Source organism: Dama dama, chromosome 1 (assembly GCF_033118175.1).
Source record: "Dama dama isolate Ldn47 chromosome 1, ASM3311817v1, whole genome shotgun sequence".
Lineage (NCBI taxonomy): Eukaryota > Metazoa > Chordata > Mammalia > Artiodactyla > Cervidae > Dama > Dama dama.
Genome location: NC_083681.1, coordinates 32,886,502 through 32,911,208, shown reverse-complemented (window position 1 = coordinate 32,911,208; position 24,707 = coordinate 32,886,502). Strand labels below are relative to the sequence as shown.

The 24,707-nt window shown below is 44.8% G+C and overlaps 1 protein-coding gene across 1 annotated transcript in view; it reads right to left on the bottom strand.

Annotated features, from left to right (window-relative positions):
- Window positions 1-8,289: 8,289 nt before the first annotated feature.
- SORL1 (sortilin related receptor 1) overlaps window positions 8,290-24,707 on the bottom strand; it is a 158,052-nt gene continuing 141,634 nt past the window's right edge. Inside the window, exons 42-48 of the mRNA XM_061146202.1 lie at window positions 23,685-23,804; window positions 22,582-22,746; window positions 21,389-21,563; window positions 20,265-20,371; window positions 16,762-16,954; window positions 13,713-13,925; window positions 8,290-12,350 (exon numbers count right to left, since the gene is read on the bottom strand). Of these exons, the coding sequence (XP_061002185.1) occupies window positions 12,283-12,350; window positions 13,713-13,925; window positions 16,762-16,954; window positions 20,265-20,371; window positions 21,389-21,563; window positions 22,582-22,746; window positions 23,685-23,804 (1,041 nt within the window). The 3' untranslated portion in view covers window positions 8,290-12,282. The remainder of the gene's footprint in view (window positions 12,351-13,712; window positions 13,926-16,761; window positions 16,955-20,264; window positions 20,372-21,388; window positions 21,564-22,581; window positions 22,747-23,684; window positions 23,805-24,707) is intronic.

Below are 24,707 nucleotides of genomic sequence, written 5' to 3'. Positions count from 1 at the left end.
GAAATGGCAAAATCACCCTGAACATTGCTCTCCCTTTCTAACCCCATCTCTTACAGGAGTTGCATGCATCCTCTGTGAACTGAGTTCTCTCCTCAGCCTTATAGAGGGGAAAAAGTTTTCCTGGATGGAACAATTGAGGATCAGTGTAAGGCTGAAGTGTATGGTACAAGTGGTGGTCAGAAACCAGTCACAAGAGAAATTAGCCTGGACCAATATTATCATCTTCTGAACATAGCCTCTTTCCTCTGATCACCTGTCTAAGCTAAATTTCCACAGCATCTTCCGGTCTAAAAGTGCTGGCATGTTTGTTTCTTTAAACCTCCCAGCACCCTGTGGATCAGCTTTGGTACCACTGCATTTGATGGATGAGAAAACTATGGCACTGAGGAGACGACACATTGTCTCCATGGTCACGTGGCCAGAGCTGCAGCACCAGGCAGCCATGCCCCTGCCCTGCTCTTTCTGCAGTTACATCTATCTAACTGGGCTAGGATTCATCCACTCATCCTTCCTTCCATTGAGGAAGTCTACAGACTTCCCTGGCAGTCCAGTGGTTGAGACTTCTTGCTTCCACTGCAGGGGGAATGGGTTCGATCCCTGGTCAGGGAAATAAGATCCAGCAGTAGCTCAAAGGAAACAAGGTATCACATTGTTCATAAAATGTAGATACACAATTAATGAGATAACTGGATGGCATCACCGATTCAATGGATATGCACTTGGGCAAACTCCGGGAGATAGTGAGGGACAGGGAGGCCAGGCATGCTGCAGTCCAAGGAGTCACAAAGAGTCGGACATGACTTAGTGACTGAACCACAACACAACCAATGATACACTCTCCTACCTCAAGTATGGTTTCTCTTAGAAGCTGAACTGCAGCCTCCTTCCTCCTACAGTGTAATCATGGGATTCCCCTAGCATAGGCGTAACCTCAGGCTTTTAGAATTAAGATGGATTAGCTTCCCAATTAGCTGGTCTCAGTTTTCACTTTTATGAAATCACACATGCTATCTACACAAGACTCATGAGCGACTTCCCAACCTTGAGGTTTTATTCTCTGTTGCTCCAGAGGGCAAGCATCCTATCTGTCTTCTTCATTATTCTCCCAGTGGTTGATGCAGGAAGTAGTCTAGAGGAAGTGCTCCAATAGTATTTTTTAATGTGAACGGTGTCTTCTTTTTTTATACATAATTTATCTATTTCGTTTCGGCTCTGCTCGTTCTTTGTTGCTGAGTGGGCTCTTTCTAGTTGTGGTGAGTAGGGGCTACTCTTTGTTGCAATGCGCCAGCTTCTTCTCATCATTGTGATTTTCTTGTGGTGGTGGATGGGCTCTAGGGAGCACAGGCTTCAACAGTTGCGGCTCCCGGGCTCCAGAGCACAGGCTCAACAGTTGCAGCACATGGGCTTAGTTGCTGCGTGGCATGTGGGATCTTACCAGACCTGGGATCGAACCTGTCTCCTGCATCGGCAGGCAGATTCTTTACCACTGAGCCACCAGGGACGCCACAATAGTACTTTTTGAATGAGTGTTACTCTGGGGTCAGGCAATCAGGTGCTTGACTGGCCAAGGGGTTTTTTTTTTTCCGAGTTATAAAATGTGACACATATTTATTGCAGACATTTTAGGAAACTTAGAAAAACACAAAGAAGAAAATTTGAAATGTCCCTAATTTATCACCAGGAATCTGTTGTTAATATTTTAATGAAACTATTTATATATATATTTATATTATATATAAACTATTTATATATATATATTACATATAATAGTTTACTGAAACACTGGGGTTAGTCTGCTTAGGTTTAAATCATGGGTCTGCAACTTAGTTTAAGAACAATGGAAAAGTGACCTTATCTTTTGAGGTCTGAGTATACTTATTCTTTTGTCATTCTATTAACTTTTCAAGCATATAATTCAAGTGTAGTGTTCAATACATTCACAATTTTGTGCAACCTTGCACCACTGTATAGTTCTGTAACATTTTTCAAATCGGAGTATACTTGCTTTACAATGCTGTGTTGGTTTCTGCTGTACTATAATGTGAATCAATAATATATGATCAATAATTCAGTAATGTGAAATCATTTCCTCCCTCTTGAGCCTCCCTCCCACTCCCACCATCCCACTGCTCTAGGTCATCACAGAGTCTTGCTGGCCTTGAGCTTGCGACCTTAATCTTTGACTCCTTCAGGAACTGCCCCAAACTTCAGAATTCTCTCTTCTTCCTACCTGATCTCTCTGCATCGTAGAGACCTGCAGCTATTAACAAGAGATTCCAATAGGGGGCTTAGCATCTATTCACATAAAATCCACATGTTCTACCCTCCAGCTCCTGAATATTTGGGCAATGCAGTTTAATATTTAGGAAAACTATTTTGCCACTGAACACATCCCAGTTGAAATGGAGAAAGTGTTCACCATCCAACACTAAATGCCTCCAAATGTGCCTCCAAGTCCTTCTTTTCTTCTTACGCCATCCCCCAGAAACTCATAAAGTGACCCCACCACCTTGCTTTTGACCATCCCCTTCTCCTCCTTAGAGCTCAGACACAGCCCTCTCGGCTACTCAGGTTGCTCTGGGACCAGACACACTCAACATGCCAACCATGTTTGCAGAGCATCTTCGGCTTCTGTGTCTGACTCATGCTCACTTATGTCTACTTAAGCTGCCCATTTTCTTTGATGGGAAGCACTGTAACTGTTCATCCCATATTTCAAGCAACCAAAGACTCAACAGGGAAAATTTAGTGAGCCAGAGATGACGAAATGACTCAAACAAACCCTCCGATGAGTTTCATTAGTGTGGAAGATGAGTCAGAGCACTTGACTGTGATGAAAGGTAAAAATGCCGGGGAGGGCATGGTGGTCCTCTGATGGCCGCTGGTCCTCAGAGTATGTCTGTGTCAAAATTGCTTACAGGGATAAAGGGGAAGAGGGTATCACTCTAATTTTGAGATCTGCAAAGTCACCTTTGTGGTTGGAATCAAGACTGAACAAGAGTAGCAGAGCCTTGGGAAGTCTCCCACATGAACTTGGTCACGTTCACAACAACAGAACTGTAACCAGATACAACTGCTCATATAAAATAAAGTGATAAAGGTGTCTCTGCAATTAACAGGAAACCTCATGTCCTTCTTGGTACTTTTTTCATTTCCCCCAAATTTCTATAGTGGATACAAATGCTTTTTATAATCCAAAAAATCATGGTAAATTGGTTAAAATACATTCTAAATGTCTACACCCAAATCGGGCTCTCCAAGGGTCACTTGGGAGTGTATGAAAGACTTAAAAGCACAGACTCAGAAATCAGCCCTGCCTATTACTGTTGTGTACTTGGGCAAATTTCTTTATCTTTCTGTGCTTCAGTTTCCTTGTCTATTGTTGTTGTTGCTTTAGTCTTGAAGTTGTGCCCAACTCTTCTGTGACCCCAAGAACTGTAGCCCGCCAGGCTCCTCTGTCCGTGGGATTTCCCCTGGCAAGAATACTGGAGTGGGTTGCCATTTCCTTCTCCAGGGGATCTTCCTGACCCAGGGCTCAAACCAATATTTCCTGCATCTCCTGCACTGATAGGCAGATTCTTTACCACTGTGCCACCAAGGAAGCTCTTCCTTATCTATGAGAATAACAGTATCCTCTTTATGGAATTATTGTGAGGATTTAATGGGTTCATATACAAGAAACCCCCAGAACAATGCGTGGCATAAAACAATTACTTATTTGCTATTGTGACTTATTCCCACAAGACTACCATTACTCAAAATGTTTTTGGACTATCTTTTGGGAATTCTGTGCTCAGGGTCTGAAAACGCATTCCCTTGAATCATTTCAATGTGAATAAAATTTCCTCCTTGAAGATGTGCCGATTCTTGGAAGCCGTCAAGTTGTTTGGTGTTCTAAGTAAGGTGTGTTTACAAAGTCAAGAGCTTGATACTCTTGCACTGCTCATCTACTGCCTATGAAGAATTCCATAAAAGATATGTGCACACATACCCCTAGATAATTCAATACCACCTAGGCTGTGATCAATCCGTGGGTAACTAATAGATTCTACTTCTGCTACAGAGAGACTGGAAAATAAAGTTTAAATATGAGACCTCTTCTAAAGACTGATTTACATTTAAATTCAAGCCTTCTTTTCTTCCTCAGAGTTTGTGGATGCTGAGTTTTAAGTATGATATGTCATTGTTTTCACACAAATATTCCCAAACATTACCAGTTGTCATTTGTCATTAAATAGAGTCAGGACATGACAATAATAAGATTAGCATTTTTTAAAGCTTTAACTTTTAAACTTCATTGTTCTGTAAATTGTCGCAGGTTCAAATTACCCTACACATAACCTTTTTTTTTCATTTATTTTTATTAGTTGGAGGCTAATTACTTTACAATATTGTAATGGTTTTTGTCATACATTGACATGAATCAGCCATGGAGGTGGGAGGGGGGGATCGGGATGGGGAATTCACATAATCTTTTTAAAAAAACTAATGGTGCACTAGCATCCAAGCCAGTCAGGGTTGTATGAAAAGAATGACAGCTACCTCCTTTTGCTGGGACCCTAAACCCATGGACGGAGAAGCCTGGTGGGCTACATACAGTGCATGGGGTTGCAAAGAGTCAGACACGACTGAGCAGCTAACACCAAGGGTCCTATGCAAGTCTAATTAGCACCCTAATGGAACATGGCACAATCATGTGCCCCACCACGCACAGAAATAAAGGTGAATAGAATGTGCACTGAACACAGATTCCCTCTGGCGGCCCAGTGGTTAGGACTTGGCACTTTCGCTGCCGTGAGCCCAGGCTCCACCCCAGGTTGGGGAGCCAAGATGCCACAAGCCACACAAAGTGGCCCAAAAAAGAGGAAAAAAAAGTGCACTGAACATCCTTTCCCAAAAAGCAAAGGATTTTGATAAAAATCTAACTGGGGGGACTTCCTTGGTGGTTCAGTGGCTAAGATTCTGCACTCTCAATGCAGGGGGCCTGGGTTTGATCCCTGATCAGGGAACTAGATCCCATATGCTGCAACTAAGACCCAGTGCAGCCAAATATATAAACATTAAAGAAAAAGAAAAAAAAAAATCTAACTGGGTTGTTACAAAGCAAAAGAATCCTTTGTAAAGTTTCTGATGACTAAATTCTTTAAAAAAAAATTTTCCCCCAATTGTATTAAAAAAAGGCTTCATTGATCTAGCATCAGTAGTGAATATTGTGTTCCACATAAATGATTTTGCAAAGAAATTTAAATTTACTTGTCTCCAAATGTCATTTTCAATTTTTCCCATGGAAATCCTTTAAAAAAGGTATTACCTCTACCCTTGAGGGCTTCCCTGGTGGCTCAGAGGTTAAAGTGCCTGCCTGCAATGCAGGAGACCTGGGTTCGATCCCTGGGTCAGGAAGATTCCCTGGAGAAGGAAATGGCAACCCACTCCAGTATTCTTGCCTGGAGAATCTCACGGACAGAGGAGCCTGGTGGGCTACAGTCCATGGGGTCACAAAGAGTCGGACACAACTGAGCGACTTCACTTCACTTCACTTCTACCCTTGAATTCCTTAAACAGTATTATTACTACAGACCTCTAACATGGCAACAAAGGGCAAAGTAGCATGGGGAGTAAGAAAACAGACAAGAATGGACCAAATCTAGATTTGAGACTTGAATCTGCCACTTACTACATGTGAGATCTTGAGTGAGTCACTCATCCTCTCTTATGACCAACTGTCCTCATCTCTTAACACACTGTGGTGACCTGAGAGGTCAGGACGTCCAAGAGGGACGGGATATATGCATACATGTGACCGATTCATCTTGCTGTAAGCAGAAACCAGCACAGCTCACGCTCATGCTGAACCGTGGCTGACTCTGTGACCCCGTGGGCTGCCGTCCGCCAGGCTCCTCTGTCCACCGGGCTTTTCAGGCAAGAATACTGGAGTGGGTTGTCATTTCCTCCTCCAGGGGATCTTCCCGACCCAGGGATCGAACCCGTGTCTCTGGCATCTCCTGCACTGGCAGGTGGATTCTTTGACCACCGAGCCACCCGGGAAGAACTGTAAAGCAACTATACTCCCATAAAAAGTAATTTAAAAGCATTATCTAAATCACAGGATCAACTTCAGAATTAAAAAAAGAAAGAAAACATTTTAGAGTTTAGCATAGCAACTGGCCAAGAATAGGTGCCAAACAGCAGGAAACTATTATTAATCAAATGGGCTATGGGACGGGTAGGACTCTGTCCCTTTGGGGCCAACAAGGGCTCTACTAAATAGCCCCAAAATCTTTTGTTGAATTCCTTTATCTCTAATAGAGGTTTTCTGATAGTCTACATTTTCTGATAGCTTTTCAACTTTGTTGTTAGGGCTTCAGCCATAGTAGTCTCTTTCTGTTTTTAACTGGAACTAGAGATTCATGGGCGACACAAGGAGGCAGAGTTTGGGAGTGACCCTGCGTGCCCAAGGACTCAAAACCAGCGTCCTTTCAGAGTTACTTTCAAAGAAACACAAAATAGACTCACCTTAGAGAAATAACAGCTCTCAAACCAAAAGGCATCATAGTCCAGCCTGAAAGCACAGTTAACATCACTACAGAATGTTTTAGTGCAGAGAGGCGTGAACTCAACCACACAACAAAAAGATAAGTCAGGGTGGCAGACAGAGGCGGTGCCCAAGCCCAGTCCAGGGAAAACTTCAGCAAAGAGACGTCAAGGATTAAGACCCCATTGGTAGTGGGAAGAAGGTTCAAGAGAGGGGGGATATATGTATATTTATGGCTGATTCATGTTGATGTATGGCAGAAACCAACACAACATTGTAAAGCAAAAAAGCAATCATCCTTCAATCAAAAAAAAAAGAAAAACCCGCATTGGCAGGACTCCCCTGGCAGTACAGTGGTTAAGAGATTTTGCCTTCCAGTCAGGGGAACTAAGATCCCACATACGATGTGGTCAAAAAAACAAAACACGAAACATCAGCAATGTTGTATCACGTTCAATGAAGACTTAAAAATAATTGTCCACATGAAAGAAAAAAATTAAAAAAAAAAAAAAAAAAGGACCCAATCGGCAAGACCTTTTTAAATAGAAATGGACACAGACCTGTATCAAGGTTTCAAATATTAAGTTCATATGGAGCAGATTATTCCTCTAGTGGACTGTCACTCACTCACTGCTGTCCATTCAGCATTCACTGGATAACCGCTATTTATGCCCAGCCCCTCCCACTTTTTCTCTGCTCCCCAGCTCTCCAAACAACCTTCTTGTTGCAACTGGCTCCTCCCAGTAGAGCTCCCGATGCGGGGAGAGTGCATGGGCCACACCAACCTGCTAAGAGACAGGGCGATTTCCTGAGGTTAGTTCATGCACGGGCATTATTTTATCGCAGATCAGTCTCATGAGCTTGTGGAAGGTGCATTTGTCCTCAAGAGACTGACTGTCATAGCCCACTATCTAAGCCTGGAAACCTAAGGACTACACTATGACCAGCGGGGTAGATATCCCCCTGGGATTTTCCAGGGCATAAGACACTGGATTGAGGCCGTTCATCACACTGGATGGTGACAGGAGGCAGACAGCACAGTGATACACAACAGAACTGTTGTTCTATTGAAGGATGGTTTTGGCATTTTACTTTCTGGTTTCCTTTAAGCAAATTCCTTAACTTCTCTGAGCCTCTTTTTCCTCATCTACCAAACAGGGTGATAAAACTTCAGATTGATTTTTGGCTCAATATTTAAACAAAGAGCAAGATCCCGGAAGATGTTACGCCAGAAAACCTGCCCTGTCCCACCTGTCCCACACTACCTCCCCAGTCCCGACTCTGCAGGTCCACCTGCTTTTCACCACCAATCAGAGGCAAGTGCAGCATCCTTCTCAGGCTTCACTGCCTCCAGAAGCCTTCCAAAAGTGTTCTCTACACACTGCTTCTCATCTCTTCTCTCAGATTTGAAAATTGCCCTCCTAGCAAACCGTCTCCTAGGAAAGGTAGTTACGGCTTTAAGGGAGCCACATTAGTCTTTACCCCTGTGGAACAATTTTATGTACTTCAAAACAGCCATCACGTCTCCCACCCCCACCCCCAGCCACCGCAAAGACATCGTGTTCTTCAAGGATCCCCTGTCTGAGAACCAGCTTGTTAATAACGAAATTATTCCAGGTCTTACTGTTCTCTCATCTAGGAAATAAACATGCTTTTAAAACATGACAAATCAAATGGTGTTTGGAGACCATATTAACCATCTTCACTGCACTCCAAAGAACAACTCGAGGCGCACAGAGAGCGGATTTTCAAAGAAGTGTTTTCTTGACCCAGTTAAATTTTTATTCAGTGAAAAAAGATGACATTGAGACAAAAATGATCTTAAGACTGTGTGACAATAGAGTAAAATCTTCAGCATAAACCAGTGATTCGGAAACTTATCAAGGCAACTGAAATCATAAATATCGAATTTCACTTTGGAGAGAAACAAGTATACAGTGTTTCACTTGAAGAGCAGAATAGGCCTTTATTTTGCTGCAAATACTTTCGATTTTTGCCTAAAGGTTCTAATAATTCATAACAAGAGGTTTTAAGTGAGAAATGACATGGAATATCGGAGAACAATATTATATTTCAGCATTCATATTTGTTCCATTTGAGCTATTACACAAGAAACTAATACCATTCTTGGGTTACTTGGCTCTGATGATTTAATTCAAAATATGGCTGCTCAAAATTAGTGGGCAGAAACATACATACAACCCATCCTCTCTCAAACCGTGCTCACTGGGGGTACCCCTTCTGAAAACACGCTTATCATCCATGTACCCAACAGCACACACAGTCTCTTGCTATCTGCTCCTACCTCAGACTTGCATAGAAAGTAGTCTATATAAACTTAATGCACTGGCTTTAATTACACAAAAGTTGTACCTGAAAGACAGCACACACTTCCTTTAAGAAAAATAATGCAATAGCAATGTCATGATACTATCCCCACACGAGTGGAGATTCTGCACAGAGTTTTATTCAAAGTCAATTCCTAAAATCAATATGGAGGTGGCATCCGGTTTGCTGACTTGCCTGGGTCTTTTCTCGGAGGGAACCCCCCCCCCAGCTCTGCAAAGAAGAGAAACATCTCAGGGATTCACCATGACATTCTTTGTGGGAAAGTGACCAACCTAACCTGACAGGATGGGGTTTCTGCCCTTAGGGAAGTGCTGAGAACATGATCTCACTGGATGGAGAGTGACCGCTGGGTGAATAATCAGAGGAAGGGTTCTCCAGTCTTCCTGCCCCAACTGTCCTTACTTGGTTGAAGCAGAGCTTCATCTAGTGGGTCACACATGAACATGCAGCTGTGTCTCACATGTGTCCCCCTAAAATACCCCACAGTACTAACACAGATGTACCCTCTTCCCCAAATCAGAAGTTTCAACCAGTTACCCAGCTTTGTAATTATACACCCAGCTTGCCAGGGCAGCCAGCAGTCATGGGAGCATCTCACCTGTCTGGAAAAGGTTCTGCATAGGCATGGTTTCTCCCTGACTCCTCTGCAGGACTCTCCTCTCTATTATTTCATCCACACAGACCCACATCTCCTAAGGCTCGAGGGGCAGTCAATCCATCCAGGGGTAAAACCACCTTCCAGAGAAAATCTGTATATAGTCCCCCTGCCCACCATGCGATAGTGGTCCATTGGCAGTCCACTGTCGTCCACGTGGATGCGGGCTTCCGACATCCCAATGCATCTTGGGAGAAAGTAAAGCCTTTTTCCCGTACAGTGTGAACTCTGGAGGTGGCATCTCCAACGAGGTATGAAAGCCCCTTCTTCAGGGGCTCCGATTGGTCACAGTGAAGACAGTGATCTGGTCACCTTCAAAGGCTCCACGGAGTCTCTGCTCTCATTCCTCCTGTCCCTCCCACCTCGGGACTCTCCCAGACGGCATATATACATCAAAACCTCACAAAGCTGTGCAGAGGGAGGTGAGAGTGCGTGCTTCAAAAGTTCATAAAAATATACAATTTACACATAGCTGCATCTGTCTAGCTTAGTCTTCAGGAACTTAGCTCTTCTGTTTATATAAAATACTCTAGCCCTAAACGGCTGCTTGTTCTCAAACAGCCCAGTGGCATTTTCCAAGGAGAGGGGTGACGGCCAGTCTATACAGTACGGTGCGCTAAGCATCGCCAGGCACTGGAAACAAGACTCGGACGCTCAGAAACATCTCAAGTTGCCAACTGGAGACATGTGCTCGGTAGAAAGGCTTGCCTATGGAAGAACTAAATATAAAATCTCAGCGCCTTTGATATCAGCTTTCACAAATGCCCCCCAAATTTGGCAGGAAAAAAAAAAAAAACACAAGAAAATAGACTTTCTAGTGGTTCAATTAAATGACTTGCCTCCCACCAGATCATTCATCTTTCAGTTACTTAAAGTGCTTATTTAAAAGGGAAGGTGGTAGGGCTCGGAGTTTTGAACGAAACTCCAAGGTAAGACACCAGATAAAGCCAAAGAAATTCCAATCTTTCAAAACATAACACAGGAAAGAGAAGGAAATCATGCTGGAAGAAGGCTAGTCATTTACCACCATTTGCAACATCCTAACATCTACAATTGAAAATACTCCTCAAGCAAAACATATATATACACAAATAAAAAAAATTTTAACTAAAAACATTTTAATTGGCTCTTTGTTTCCCAAACACTCCCCAGGTAGAATAAAACTATGTTATCAGCCAAGAATGATACTCTTGGTTAAAAGAAAGCAAAGGCTTGCGAGAGGGTGATGTGTTGCATCAAAGAGGAGATGGGGCTTTGACAGAGCCTGCAGGTGAGGGACACTATGCCAAAGCATGACTTTGGAATAGCCCCAGAGCTCACTGCTTCTCAGCTGGGAAGAACTTCTGCAGTGAGGTGCATACAGTAGGCATCACAACAACCCTATACACTGAGGCTGACAACAGTAGGTCTCAAGAGTGGGCATCAGTCCCCAGTGGATCTCACATACCTACCAAGAGGCCATGGTTTGAATACAGGGGAGGCATTGAAAGGCAGAAGGATACAGCCCAGCTTATCTTACAAAGAACATCAATGCTAGCACTGCTGTTACTGTGAGCTAGACTGAATGGTCTCGAATTCACACATCTCCTGTAAGAGTGCATAGCATTTTCTCTTAAAATTGGGCAGGGGTACAGGCGAGGGAGGTGGAAGAAGAGAATTTAAAAAAAAAGAGAAAGAGAAGGCACTGACCCAATCCAAAGTGACTGCATATATCAGTATGGATTTCTAAGGACAGTAAGCGGCCACCTCAACACAAACATAACACTTTCCATTTGAGATTCTCCAGTGGTAAGTTAAAGCAAACCAAAAAATAAAATAAAATCCCCCCAAAAGGAAAAATTAGGTACTATATCTGCCAGTGTAGCTATCATGGCACAGATCTAGAATTCTTTCCCACAGCCAGAGTAATTTTTTGCAGTGACAATGATACCAGTGTAGAATAACACAGTGTTATCATTCTGTAGCTGTGAAAGCTACATCTTGCACAGAGGTGTGTACAGCGAGAGTCCATCCATTAGCCTAAGAGAAGGCCGCTTGCAGGGCTTCCCAAGCTATAGCTCTGTTTAGCGGAAATGGAGCAATGACTCAACAGGCTCTTCTGCCAAACACCATCGTGTGACACACGAGCGGATAAAAATGGATTGTTTCCGGAATGGCAACAAAACTGCTTCTGTTCCTCACCGTCCAACCCTGCAGGCGGGGGTGCTCGTAAATTTTGTGGTGTCAGATGACCACTGAAGCCTGGCCCTACACAGAGTCCCAATAAATTAACAAAATAAAATAAATGTCCCCCCTGCATACACCTAAATACTTTCGTATAAACTACCTGCAAACAAAAATTTAAATTTGAGCTTACTTTCAAGGAGGAGGGGTTCTATCCATCACTCTCTCTTGAAGTCTTTATTAAATACATTTCTGCGTCTTAGAAAAATAAAAAGAATGGCCAATTTATCGAACTAAAATTATCTCACAGACTTAAAAGCATGCCCAGTAAGCACAGCCCTGTAAGACTATATTAATATTAAATCAAAGCAATTTGGTTACTAAAATCAACCTGGTTTGAAGTTCACAGTTGATTATGACAAAGTTTATTCATTCCTTTCTTTTCTTTTTTTTTTTTGTTTTGTTTTTGGCCCATATAAAAATAACATATTGCAACTCAAAGTGCATCTTTTAAAATAAACCATCAACTATCTTTATCAAATAAAATATTTACAACATTTGGTTTCTAGTGAGGAAAGCTCTTTCAGGCTATCACCATGGGGACGTCGTCGGAAAATCCAGTTATCATCGGAGCATCTTCATCGTCCTCCCCTAAAGGCAAGACAGTCTTGGGTGAGTTCCAGGGCACTTCGGCCTGACCCCAACCTCCCGCCACTGACCCCCATCCCTACATCACAAGCCCCAGCTACAAAAGTCAGCAGTAGAGCCAGCCAGGCACAAGAATCAGTGCTGAAACCAGCCCAGCTTCTGACATTCTTAGGTCACCTGTTCCCCATCAACAGGTGGCCAACCTTCTTTTCATGGTAGCTTGAACTTAACCAGAAAAGGAAAGTAAATTTAAAGAGGGGAGATCTTATTATCCATCCCAAATTCCAATGGGTGGCTTAGATGCCCCGGTTTGAGTTATCCACATGCTATGCTAGCATGGTGAATGTCACCGTCTGTTTCACACACACCGTGTTGGCTGAAAAGTTCCTTCAGGTTTTACAGGTGTGTCAGGTGTACCTATTAATTGTAGTAACTCACAAGGTGTTAGTGAAATAACCAGAATTAATCTTTGACTGGCCAAAATAAAAATTGCTGGTCACAGGCATTAGTTTTTGCAAAAATTCCCTGGTCAGTAATGAGTTAAGTATATTTATTAAGTAGTTTACTCCCTCCAGGAGCATTTTGGCATTTGAACACGCATACATTTATATAAGAACAGGGACATTTCCTTCCCTTCCCCAGGTCATATATTCCTGTGGCCAGGGAGGTTGTGCTAGCCACGGGAGAGAGAAACAGCATGATGGGAAGGGTAATTTGGACAGAGACCGATGAAGAAAGCATGGCTTTTTGTCAGTCAAGACAAACATCTCCAAAGATGTCAGACCTCCATCTGTGAGCGTTGAGAGGGGTTGGAAAGTCTTGAGAATCTGCTGCCACTTGGGGAACAACCAAGGCCAAGGCAGGGTCCACCCATCCTTTGTGTAGATGGCAAGCTCCCACCTGTTCTTTGACAGAACCCACTGTCTTGGGCATGCTATCGAACAGTTCTGTTCAGTCGCTCAGCCGTGTCCAACTCTTTTGTGACCCCATGGGCTGTAGCCCACCAATCTCCTCTGTCCATGGGATTTCCCAGGCAAGAATACTCGAGTGGGTTGCCATTTCCTTCTCCAGGGGATCTTCCTGGACCAGGGATCAAACCCACGTCTCCTGCATTGGCAGGTGGATTCTTTACCACTGAGCCACCAGGGAAGCACCCACTGAACTGAGGACTGGTATTTTAATTTAGAAGCAACTGCAAAGTAAAGGGCTCCAACTGATTCACCCCAAAGCAGTGGGATCACTGGTTAATGAAGAACTCTGCTAGCATCAAAAGATGAGCTACTCAAGGTAGGCAATTCCTCAGCAAGCCCCTGGCCTTGTGGGGTCTGCCCCAGGAGGGAGAGCCTTGCACCCCGCCCCACTCACCCAGGTCATCCCCCGAGGAGAAGATGGCCGAGCCCAGCCTGGAACTGTAGTGGCTGTTGGCAAAAGCCGTGAAGCTGCTCTGCAGCCTCCGATGCTTCGTGTACAGGATGGCGAACCCGACGCCCAGGCTCAGCAGGATCAGGAACAGGATGGGGACCACCACGGCAGCTACATCGGTAGATCTGGCAGCCTGGATCACTGACGCATCGCCACCTGCCAACACAAGACACCAACCCATAAGGCTCCCATGGGAGGGCAGGAGAAGGGACCAGGCAACCCCTCGCCGCCCTAGCCACCCAAATGATGCCAAGAGTCTGCAGCAGCTCCCTGAATCGCCTGTCCCATGTGGCACGTTCCTGCATGTGACACCCGAATGTTTCCCAACTCCTCACCACGAGCTGATGGAGGACAGGCCTCATGCGTGCAAATACGGTAATTACATCAGGCTCCTAATCACTGCCTCGTTCGTTATTTAGATAATCTCTTGGAAGGGAGACCTTTGTTGGGGTATCAACACTGATTTCATTAGCATTATTACTTAAGACCACTTGCTTGCCTTACATAAGAGGATGTGAAATCAGACCACTAATTAACGAGATTGCAATTATTTCCCCCTACTTGGCACCAAAGTCACTCTGAACTGCAATTACCTGAAGCTCCATTAAGTGATACAAATGAGATTCCTTTACTGCAATACTGACTTAACAGCTCGTGAAGCTTTATGAGGTTTATTTTTTACTTAAAAGAGAAAGAGGGAATCTTTCTATATACATTTAACATTTTTTAAGAGCTTTCTGCAAAGCCTTTTGGGTGTCTATAACCTATCAGTGATGCTCCATTCCCACTGTCTTCAACAAAAAATACTAGCTTTATCATGATGTACTGATACAGTTGTAGCAACAGGACTCTGTTGGGTTTGGGCCAGTCTTTCTGGAAAGGGCAGATTTTGCATAGCAGAAATCCTGGAGAAAATCTGAGCCTGCGGCAGGAATACAGTCATGTGAGTCAGTTCTAGCTAAGGAAGCAAAGTGAACTTCCTTGGTCTCCATGAGAAGCCTTCTGAGGCTGGATGCTCTTCCCTGGTGCAGGGTGAGGAGACGGGGCCAGTCCGCCTCCTCACGGGGAAAGTTCAGGAGTTACACAGGGGTTCATCACAACAGGTCCCCATAAAGATGAGCCAGAGAACAGCCATTTCCTGCAAGCCTGATATAACAATTCAATATCTATGTCTTTAATTTCTTCACTATTGATTTAATACTAGACAAAACTCTCCCCAGTCTCAGTCACGTGTCCCAACCTAACCTCAACTGTGAAGTGGTAAATGGGGAAAGCTCTGGGCTGGAGCAGTTAAGAGGAAGCCAGCACGGCGGAGGCGACAGAAATGAAGCCCGTTCCCACCCCCACCCACCTCCAAGGGGACGTGAACATCACAGGGCAGGATGTGGTCCAAGGAAACGTCTACCCGAGCAATTTTCCCACCTGATGATCCTGGTTTTACAAAGGCAGCTGGCACATGCCCTCAAAGCAGTTTTCCCCAAAGTCTATTTCACAGGTTGTTACTTGGTTTTACTTTTTTTCTTTTTCTTTTTTTTTTTATTATTATTATTATTTTTTTTTTTCCAGTGGTTTTACTTTAAAAGGAGGCTCTGCTTAAGACACACTAAGACAAGAGCTTGGTTGATTGTTTTCTGTAGGACGTTTTCAGAACCTCGAACAGGCTCAATTCTTCGAAAGGATGTGATGTACAAGGTTTCCCTCTTCTTTATTTTATTGTATTTATTTATTTTTGGTCACGCTGTGCATGGGCTTTCTTTAGTTGTGGCGAGCGGGGGCTACTTTCCAGTTGCAGTACGTGCTTTTCTTATTGCAGTGGCTTCTCTTGTTGTGGTGCATGGGCTCTAGGCACACAGGCTTTAGCAGCTGCAGCGCTCGGGCTCTAGAGGGCGGGCTCAGTAGCTGTGTGTGGTGCATCGTCTTGGCTGCTCCCAGGCATGTGGAGTCTTCCTGGCCCAGGGATGGAACCTGCGTCCCCTGCACTGTCAGGCGGGTTCCCATCCACTGCGTCACTAGGAAAGTCCCAAGGTCTCCCTCTTTTAGAGAGATGCCAAGGATAAGGTATCCCACTAGAAGCCACCCCAGGAAATGTGAAGGAACAGACAACAGGTCTAACATAAGACTCTGAGCTTAAGAACTGGTTGGTTGTCGACTGGGAGTAAATGTTACTAAATAGACCAGTGGCAAAATATCTGCTGAAATCCTGGATAAGCTATTATGACCTGAGCAGAATTTCTGTGTAAATGGGAGGTTCCTCTCCCTTGCCATAAGCATGGCCCCACACTGCTGTCTGTGAGTGTCCAGAAGATAGAGATCCCAGACTGATCTCAGGATCTGATCTGAGGGTGCCAGCAAAGACGAAGGGAAGGCTGGGAAGTCAGTGACACTGTGATGAGATAATCTATTGACTTGGAAAATCATGGGGAATATTAGCATACTAGAGGCTCTGAAAGGTCCTCCAGAAAATAAAAATAAAACTCATTAAGCTACGGCTTCCCAAACAGAATCTCCTTTTTAAACAAAACATTTCCTTTCTTCTGACTTACATTCAGAATATGGTCACCTTGTAACCCTAGCACCTCACACCATGCCTGGGTAGGGAAGGATTTGTTAAATAAATCAATGCCTGATTAAGCTGATGCATAAACAATTTTCTTTAGCACTGCAAGAATATTTCAAATGCATTTTTAGAAAGACACATGTTCATCAAGGATTTCCCAGGTGGCGCTAGGGGTAAAGAAACCACCTGCCAATGCAAGAGACATGAGACACGGGTTCGATCCCCGGGTCAGGAAGATCCCCTGGAGGAGGGCATGGAAACCCACTCCAGTATTCTTGTCTGGAGAATCCCATGGACTGAGGAGCCTGGAGGGCTACAGTCCATAGACTCGCAGAGTCTGACATGACTGAAGCGACTGAGCACGCATGCATGTGTTCATCAAACCATGCTACATCCTTGATATATTTCCCGGGAAATGGAGCAACAGTGACTTACCAGACCCCAACTCATCATAGAGCAGGACCGCAGGCTCCCCACAGATCTGGCTGCCGAAAAGACATCGGGCTTGGACAGTGAAAGTATAATTATGACCCAATTTCAGGTTGGAGATTTTAAAGAAATTGTCAGTAGTATTCCCAAGGTAAGCTGAGATATTCATGACACTATCAAACATGTGTATCTCGTAGCCCTGAAAACAAACACAGGAGGGACTGCTCAGGAAGTTAAACAAGGAAATGGGCAGCTTCTATTATGGGTTACAACTTTATATGAGCTCCTTTCTGCAGGGACTTATAGATGTTAAAGCACTTTGAGTTTTGTACAAGTTTTTTATACATCATCACTGAGATTAGATTCAGAAAATGGGTATTTTCTCAAACTCAAAGTCTCAAATAACTACCACATCAGCTTCTGAGCCACGCAGCAGAAGTGGAAAAACAAAAGTCATTTTAACAAACACTGATTTTTCAAAGTTCTGGTCGCTTCACTCATCTCCAGGAATGTTTAAATGCCACAAAGAATCCATACAGTTAAAGCAACAGTTCACTGTAATGGGACTGGACTAATCCAGGCAGCAGTGGATTCCAGCCCTGAGGTAAAAAAAAAAAAGGAATTTGCAATCGTGAAAATGAGACACTGCTCCTTAAAACAGCCTGTGGGAACTGCACTGTCAGCTGACAGCTCACTTCCTAGCTCCTTTCTTTCCGACTCTTCCAAGCTGATCGTAGCCCCAGCCCAGCCTGGCCTTGAACCCAGCGGCACTGCAGCAGCTCAGATCTATTCACTGGGGGAGTATAGAATAAGCCTCCTACTTAGACTGGCTCAGGGCGAGTCCTTGGCTCCTGTGCTGGAAAAGTCCCTCTTGGAACAGCCCGAACCTAGCATGCTGGCTGGGATCAGGACTGACTTCCAGACTTCTAGGTCAATCTCCAAGCTCTCCAGTGTCAGCGCTACCGGCACCTCCCCTTTCCCCACAAAACCCCTTCTCCACTCTGTCTCGACTCACATACTGGGCCCCACAGCATAATCATGATCTCCTGGTTCTTCTTCTGTTGACCTGCACCTTCTCTGAACTCCAAGTCAGGCAGCAGGAAGAAGGACCCGTCCAGTTTAGGCCAGAACCCCCCAATGGGAATGGAATACTGACTGCAAGCCCAACCTTTATAAAGCTGGGCTCCTGCCACCCTGATGACAATGGGGTGTCCTGGATCACCTGCCTGGAGTCCCCACTCCTACATCCTTGTTTATAAACTAGTAACTAGCATTTATTATTTTCTATCTAACATATATGTGGTATAGGACATTTGCAAAACACATAAAGGTATTAAAAAAAATGGAAAATAATAGAAATGTTAGCCGCCCAATATTTACGGACTGATCCTTTTCTGGTGGGCATTAGGGTGTCTCTTCTTAATTACTGTCATAAAGAAAATTCTTTGTGTACATTTCTTTCCTCAGAGTAAAATCCTAGGAGAATTGCTGGCTCAAAGGATGTCACATTTTCAATGTTTCTGATACCTACTGTAAGTGCCCTATAGAAGGTGGAACCCATTCATTCTCCCAGGGGGGTCCTCTTCCCAGCTATGACTCTTACTGGTACTATCCCTCCCGAAAAACTTTTGTCCATGTAATGTGAAAGTGCTGTGTCTTTGCTACAAGTTTAGATTTCTAGTGGGGCTAAAACTGTTTTCTTTTGCTCACTGTTGCTTAAAACTTTTAACTTTGTTACCTGTACCTTATTCAAAATGAGAATAAGCTGACCCTTGAACAATGTGGCAGTTGGGATCTGACCCTCTGAGGAATCAAAAATCTGAGAATGACTTAGAGTGCATCCTCTGGATTCGTAGTTCTCCATCTTTGGATCCACCTATCTGCAGATTGTCTGGTATATTAAGTCCCCTACACACGAACGAGTTCCATTCAGAGAGTGCGTTTGTAAGTCCCATTTGTTCGTTAAGTCCAACAAAGTTAGCCTAGGTATCCAACTAACACAACTGGCTCTATAGCACTACTTTTACGCTTCCCTCTGGACATTCCAGGGATTCCTTGGTGGCTCAGTCAGTGAACAATCTGCCTGCAATGCAAGTGGCCTGGGTTCAATCCCTGGATGGAAAAGATCCCCTGGAGAGGGAAATGGCAACCAATCCAGCATTCTTGCCTGGGAAATCCCATGGACAAAGGAGCCTGGCGGGCTACAGTCCACGGGATCGCAAAGAGTCGGACACAACTTAGCAACTAAACCATCCACAACTGGACATCCTGAGCTGGAAATAAAGATGCTATACTACTGTACTCTATACAGTGAAAAGCGAAAGTGTTAGTCACTCAGTCGTGTCTGACTCTGCAACCCCATGGACTGTAGCCCGCCAGCCTTCTCAGTCCATGGAATCCTCCAGGCAAGAATACTGGAGTGGGAACCACTTCCCTTCTCCAAGGGATCTTTCTGACCCAGGATTGAACCTGGGTCCCTTGCATTCCAGGCAGACTCTTTACCATCTGAGGCACCAGGGAAGCCCACTCTATACAGTATTGTACGTAAAGTACACAAAAGCGCAGCCACTCATAGGGGACGCACACATGTGGAAACCCACGCCAGCCGTGTGGACTGACTCACGTGACTGGACATGTGAACCCACGTTCGCATCTCTGAGGTTCACAATCTGAAGGTTCATATGTAGGGGACTTACTGTACTGCAGGTTATCTGTGGACGTGCACAGTTCAAATCTGCATTTTTCAAGGGTCGTTTTTTGGTTTTGGATTTGTTTGAAAGCCTTCTTTATACTTATGTATATTAACCATTTATATGTCACTGTTGTGAGAGTTGTTAACAGTTTTCACATTGAATTTCTCTTTGCTTCTGGCATTACACTGTGATGATTTAAAGCTGTTGGGGTCTTTGTGCACATCATAGCCCAAAAAAGCTGTTGTTGATTTTTATGGTGTCTCTATTTAGCTCATGCTCTGCCCACAATGGAGCCAACCAGCTTCATTCAAGACTCTTGGGTGGCAAATCTGTTTCCAGGTGCCACATTCCTCCTCCTGTCTCCTGCTGTGAATATAGTAATTGGCCTGCTAATAACAAAACACAGTGTTTTTCGTATGTTAGCAGATTGTCTTCAAGCACTTCTTGTTCACTGGAAAGAAACTGATGAGATTCCAGGTTGGCATGGGAAAGATGGGCCCTGGGTGCTGGTGCTGAGTCCCAGTCAAGCCCTGGGAAGCACAGTGAGGACTGCAGCCCATTTCCCTGTCTTTCAGGGGACTACCAGTTCACGACTGAAAAGGGCTCAGTGCGGAGATTCGCATCTTTAATGGGCAGTATAAACATTTGGCTAATTAGCAATCCCACCGAAAATGGTCAGATTAATTCTCACGTTCACTCCCCTGCCCTATTCTTTCTTTTGACTCTGTCTATGCCAGCAGGCTGTTAACGAGCTCATCTCCAAAATGGCATTTCAATTAGATTTCCAAAGCCGTTGAGAAGGAGGGAGGAACTTACCCTGCTTTCATTAAAATACTTTTCTTTCAAAGCTAGGCTTTTCCAAAACAGAAGGACGTGGTCATTTTCTGTTATGATTTTTAAGGCATCAGGTGCTAATAATGAAACTGAAAATGAAAGATGAATTAGGAGACCATTAGTGGCTATACATATGAGTCTCTGCTTTCTTGTCCATCAAAGGTTGATGAAATAACACTAACCATAAAGGAATTAGTTAAGGAAGAAAAAAACACACATATATCCACTTAGTATAGAGCCTAGCACATTCTACACACTCTTTAACTGACATCTACTTTGTTGTTATAATTAATGTCTTTAGCCAAGAAATTTGGATGGTGTCTAATTTAGTAGCCCTCAGACCCAAACATGGTCAAAAACAAATGGCAAAGGGGTGAAGCTGGACTAGTTCAAAGCCTGCCTGCACTTCTGCTCTGGTTCCAGTCTGCCTTCCTGCCTGAAATTCCAGAGGGGCTCAGTGAGGGCCTAGAGAGCTCAGCCTGAAGACAGAGCTCCGGAACGACCACAAAGAATGTTCCAGGCCCACAGTCCACACTGCCAGCCTCCGATACTGGTACTCCTGATGTTGTCTGCTGCTGTCCAAGTAACTGGGCTTACTACCTGCTCTATGAACTTGAACCTGACCTGAGCTGGCCTATGGCTGGCAGCAAATCACCCTTTAAGGTATTACCCAACGTCTGGTCTCTGTCCATTTCTGCAGCTGATACTGTCCTAGAAACCACAGTGACTTCAGTCCAGGCACCCAGATGCAACGATTGGCTTTACAGGGCAAAGATTCAGTTTCATTTCCTAACTCTCTTGGAAATATCAAAACCAGCTAGGGGAAGGGAGACCACAGGGGACAGAGAATATAGAAAACGATAGCCACTCCCCAGCCCATGGTGCCCCTGCCACCACCCTGCAGCCCAGAGCCTGGGACCCCTGACAGCTCTGCCCCAGCCGGGACACGGAGGGTCCTCTCTGCACTTCCTGGGCAAGTCCTGATGGAAACCCCATGTCTTCAAGAAAATAAAAGAGGAAAAACAGAAACATCACACTTCGAGAAGTCCTAGCAGCAATGGGGTGCCCTGCTGTGTGAGAAGGCCTCTAATCTCTCGCCAGCTTACCCGTGGTAATTTTGATACTGGAGTCTTTGCTCATGTTCCCCAGCTGGACAATGATGTGATATTTCCCTCCAGGCTCCAACTTGTTCAACGTGTACTCCACGGTACTGTTGCGGGATTTCACCTTGTAGCTCCGCTCACTCTTTCTTATTAGATCTTTAACTGCAATTGCATATAACTGGGACAAGAAAAAGACATCTTAATGGTAATCAGAAACCTGGCCTCTTCTACTCGTTGAGGTTCAGTGGCAGCCCATGTGACAGAAGTATGTCAGTGGCTGTGACCCCAAAAAATAATATTTTGGGTCACAACATCTGACTCTGGTTCTTTGGAAAGCCTCTGGGGTGGTCAGGTCCAACTTTACAACAAGTATTCATGCACAAAACTGTGCACAGAATTATCAGTATGATCCCAAAAAGCAACCCATGTCCTTGGGATGGCAGGAATGGCAAGGGGATGAAGATCAAAGCAGCCTGGGAAAGCAAAAGTGGGAGATGTTTCTAGAACCAGTGCCTCTTTTTTTAGGGTCAGTTGTTTAGTTGGTAAGTTGTATCACACTCTTGCAACCTCAAGGACTGCAGCCCACCAGGATCTTCTGTCCATGGGATTTCCCAGGCAAGAATCCTAGAGTGGGTTGCCATTTCCTCCTCCAGGGGATCTTCCAAACCCAGGGATCAAACTCATGCCTTCTGCACTGGCCAATGGATTCTTTCCCACTGAGCCAACAGGAGCCCTCTCTTAGGGCAGGGGCCAGCAAACTTTTTTTGTAAAGGTTCAGATAGTAAATATCTTAGGCCTTGAAGGGTAGATGGTATGCACCACAATTATTCAACTCTCTTGTCTGCAGCATGAAAGTAGCCATAGATAACGTGTAAACAAACAGGTATAACTTGGTTCCAATAAAACTTTATTTATAAAAACAGGCAGTGGGCTAGATTTAACCTGCAGGCCAACTGCTGGTGAAGGCAGAGAAAAGGAGGAACAAACCAATTCAGCAGCCAGGAATAACGGAGACACGACAACAAAGAGGAGATACCTATGAGGACCCTGTCTTTGGCGAGGCAGAAATGGGGGGGAATCTCCTGATGAGCTCCATGCACCAGGCCTAGGTGTCCTGCCCCATTACAGGAACCCCTGTCCCCAAACCAAACCACGTCCAGAATAAGCAAGGTCGCCAGCATGCCTGGCCTGCTCACCAGGTCCTGGTCTGGAGAATCGTACGGGGATTCCCACTTGATAACAGCAGAGGTTTTGCCCATGTGGACCACGTGCAGGTGGCGGGGAGGAAGCCTGCTATCCGGGATCATCCTCACCACGACATAGTCAGAGGATGGCCCCTGGTAAGGCACCACCACCCGGACCTGAAACAAACACCACTCAAACTCACGCAGTGGTCAGCAGATCATTTTTTCCCCAACAACACAGTGACACATGTACACAATTAAAATTCAGTGCATACAGGAAGATGCAGAATAAGTCCCACCTACCCCAGATCTCTAATCCATTTCCCACAGGCAGTACTAGTAATGACTTTACCTGCTTCCTTCCAGAAATGTCCTATGCAAATATAAGCACAAATACAGAGGGACGGGAGGGTGTGTGTGTAGATACATACATACATACATGTGTGTGCTTCTGCATGTGTGTGTATGTGTAACTTATTGTCCTTAACTTTTTTATACAAATGGAAAACCATTACACACATAATTATGCTCTTTGGTTCTCTTACTTAATAATATAGCTTGGGAATTTTTCCCAAATCAGTACATTCAGTTTGCTGTATTTGTGTTGGATGACTGCCCTGTATTCCATCTCAAAGATAAGCCATAATACTTTTAACCAGTCTTCTCCTGATAGATGTTTGTTTCAAATCTTTTGCTTTCACAAGTGATAGCAGTCCAAACATGATTTTCCATATACCTTGGCACACATGTAAAAGCATGGCTAAACTCCTAGAAGTGGAATATGATACAAGCTTTCATCTATTCCTGAGACCCATTTACCAAGTTCTCAGTCCTGCACAAGGGAGCTACAGATGGTTAAGTGGCCATTCATTCTGCGCTTCAAGTAAAAACCTGATGCTTGTGGAGAATAACTATCCTCTCATCTTTCTCCTTCCCTCCTCCCACCCCCTTACAGTCAATGCGCGCACACACACACACACACACACACACACACACGGATCCTGGAATCCGCATCTCCAGCTCCTCAGGTCATAGGTCTGAGCTTGGAGCCCAGCAATTAAGACCTCCTCAAAAAATAAAACATTCCTCTGTGCTCCTAGCATTAAGAAACTTACCAGAAACAAATATTGCTCGTCCCCACTGACAAGGACTGTTCTGTTGTGCTGCGAAGTAGTCAAGCTCTTGGGGTTGCGATAGAGGTCAAGAAAGGATGTGGCATAGAAGATACCGTAAACCTGGTAAAAGGAGAGAACAGAAAAGGGCACCAGTTCAACAGCCAGTGACCTCACTCTCATGAAAGCCCTGATTTAAGACCCTGGGAACCGCTCCACATGAGCTCACAAAGAAGTCTTCATTCGGCATCTATTTCATCAGCGTTTAGAGAAGGCACCCTGGGCCAAGCAGCAGCATCCCACCTACGAAGATAAACAAGATGTGGTCTCTGTCCTCAGAGCTCGCTTTCTTGAGGAAAGCCAGGCAAAGAAGAAAAACAGATTTATAAATAACAAGTTGTAAATACGAAACTCCTGGAAGCTATACTAGAAGACTGAATGATAAGCTGGGGAAAAGAGGGAATGACCAAGAAGTGGGGACACTCTTCTAGTGTGATGGGGGTAGCAAGCGTGCAAGCTGGTGGAGAGTGCGTGTGGAGGGACGGCGGACACTGCCGGCTGCCCAGCCGGTCCCTGTCTTCCCCTCCTCCCGCAGCAGAATCCTGGTTCTTAGTGAGAGTTGCTGCCTGGAAACATGCCTGCATCCCGCCTCCTTCCTCCAGGCAGGAGAGGCCCGGTGACAGGGGTGCTCAACAAGATGTCAGCAGACATCCTGGGTGGGACCTCAGTGGGGGCTCATGGACATGCAGGGAGAGCACTTCTTCCTCCCTCCCGCTGCCTGAATACACACGGTGATGTGGCCCGGTCCAAGCCCTGGACTGCAAGGTGATGCCACAGGCCAGGGTGATGTCCCCTGCCACCCACAGGCCAAGGTGGCAGGGGACTGGCTGTTGTTGTTCAGTCACTAAGTTGTGTTCAACTCTTTGCAACCCCATGGGCTGCAGCACGTCAGGCTTCCCTGTCCTTCACCATCTCCTGGAGTCTGCTCAAACTCATGTCCATTGCATCAGTGATGCCATCCAACCA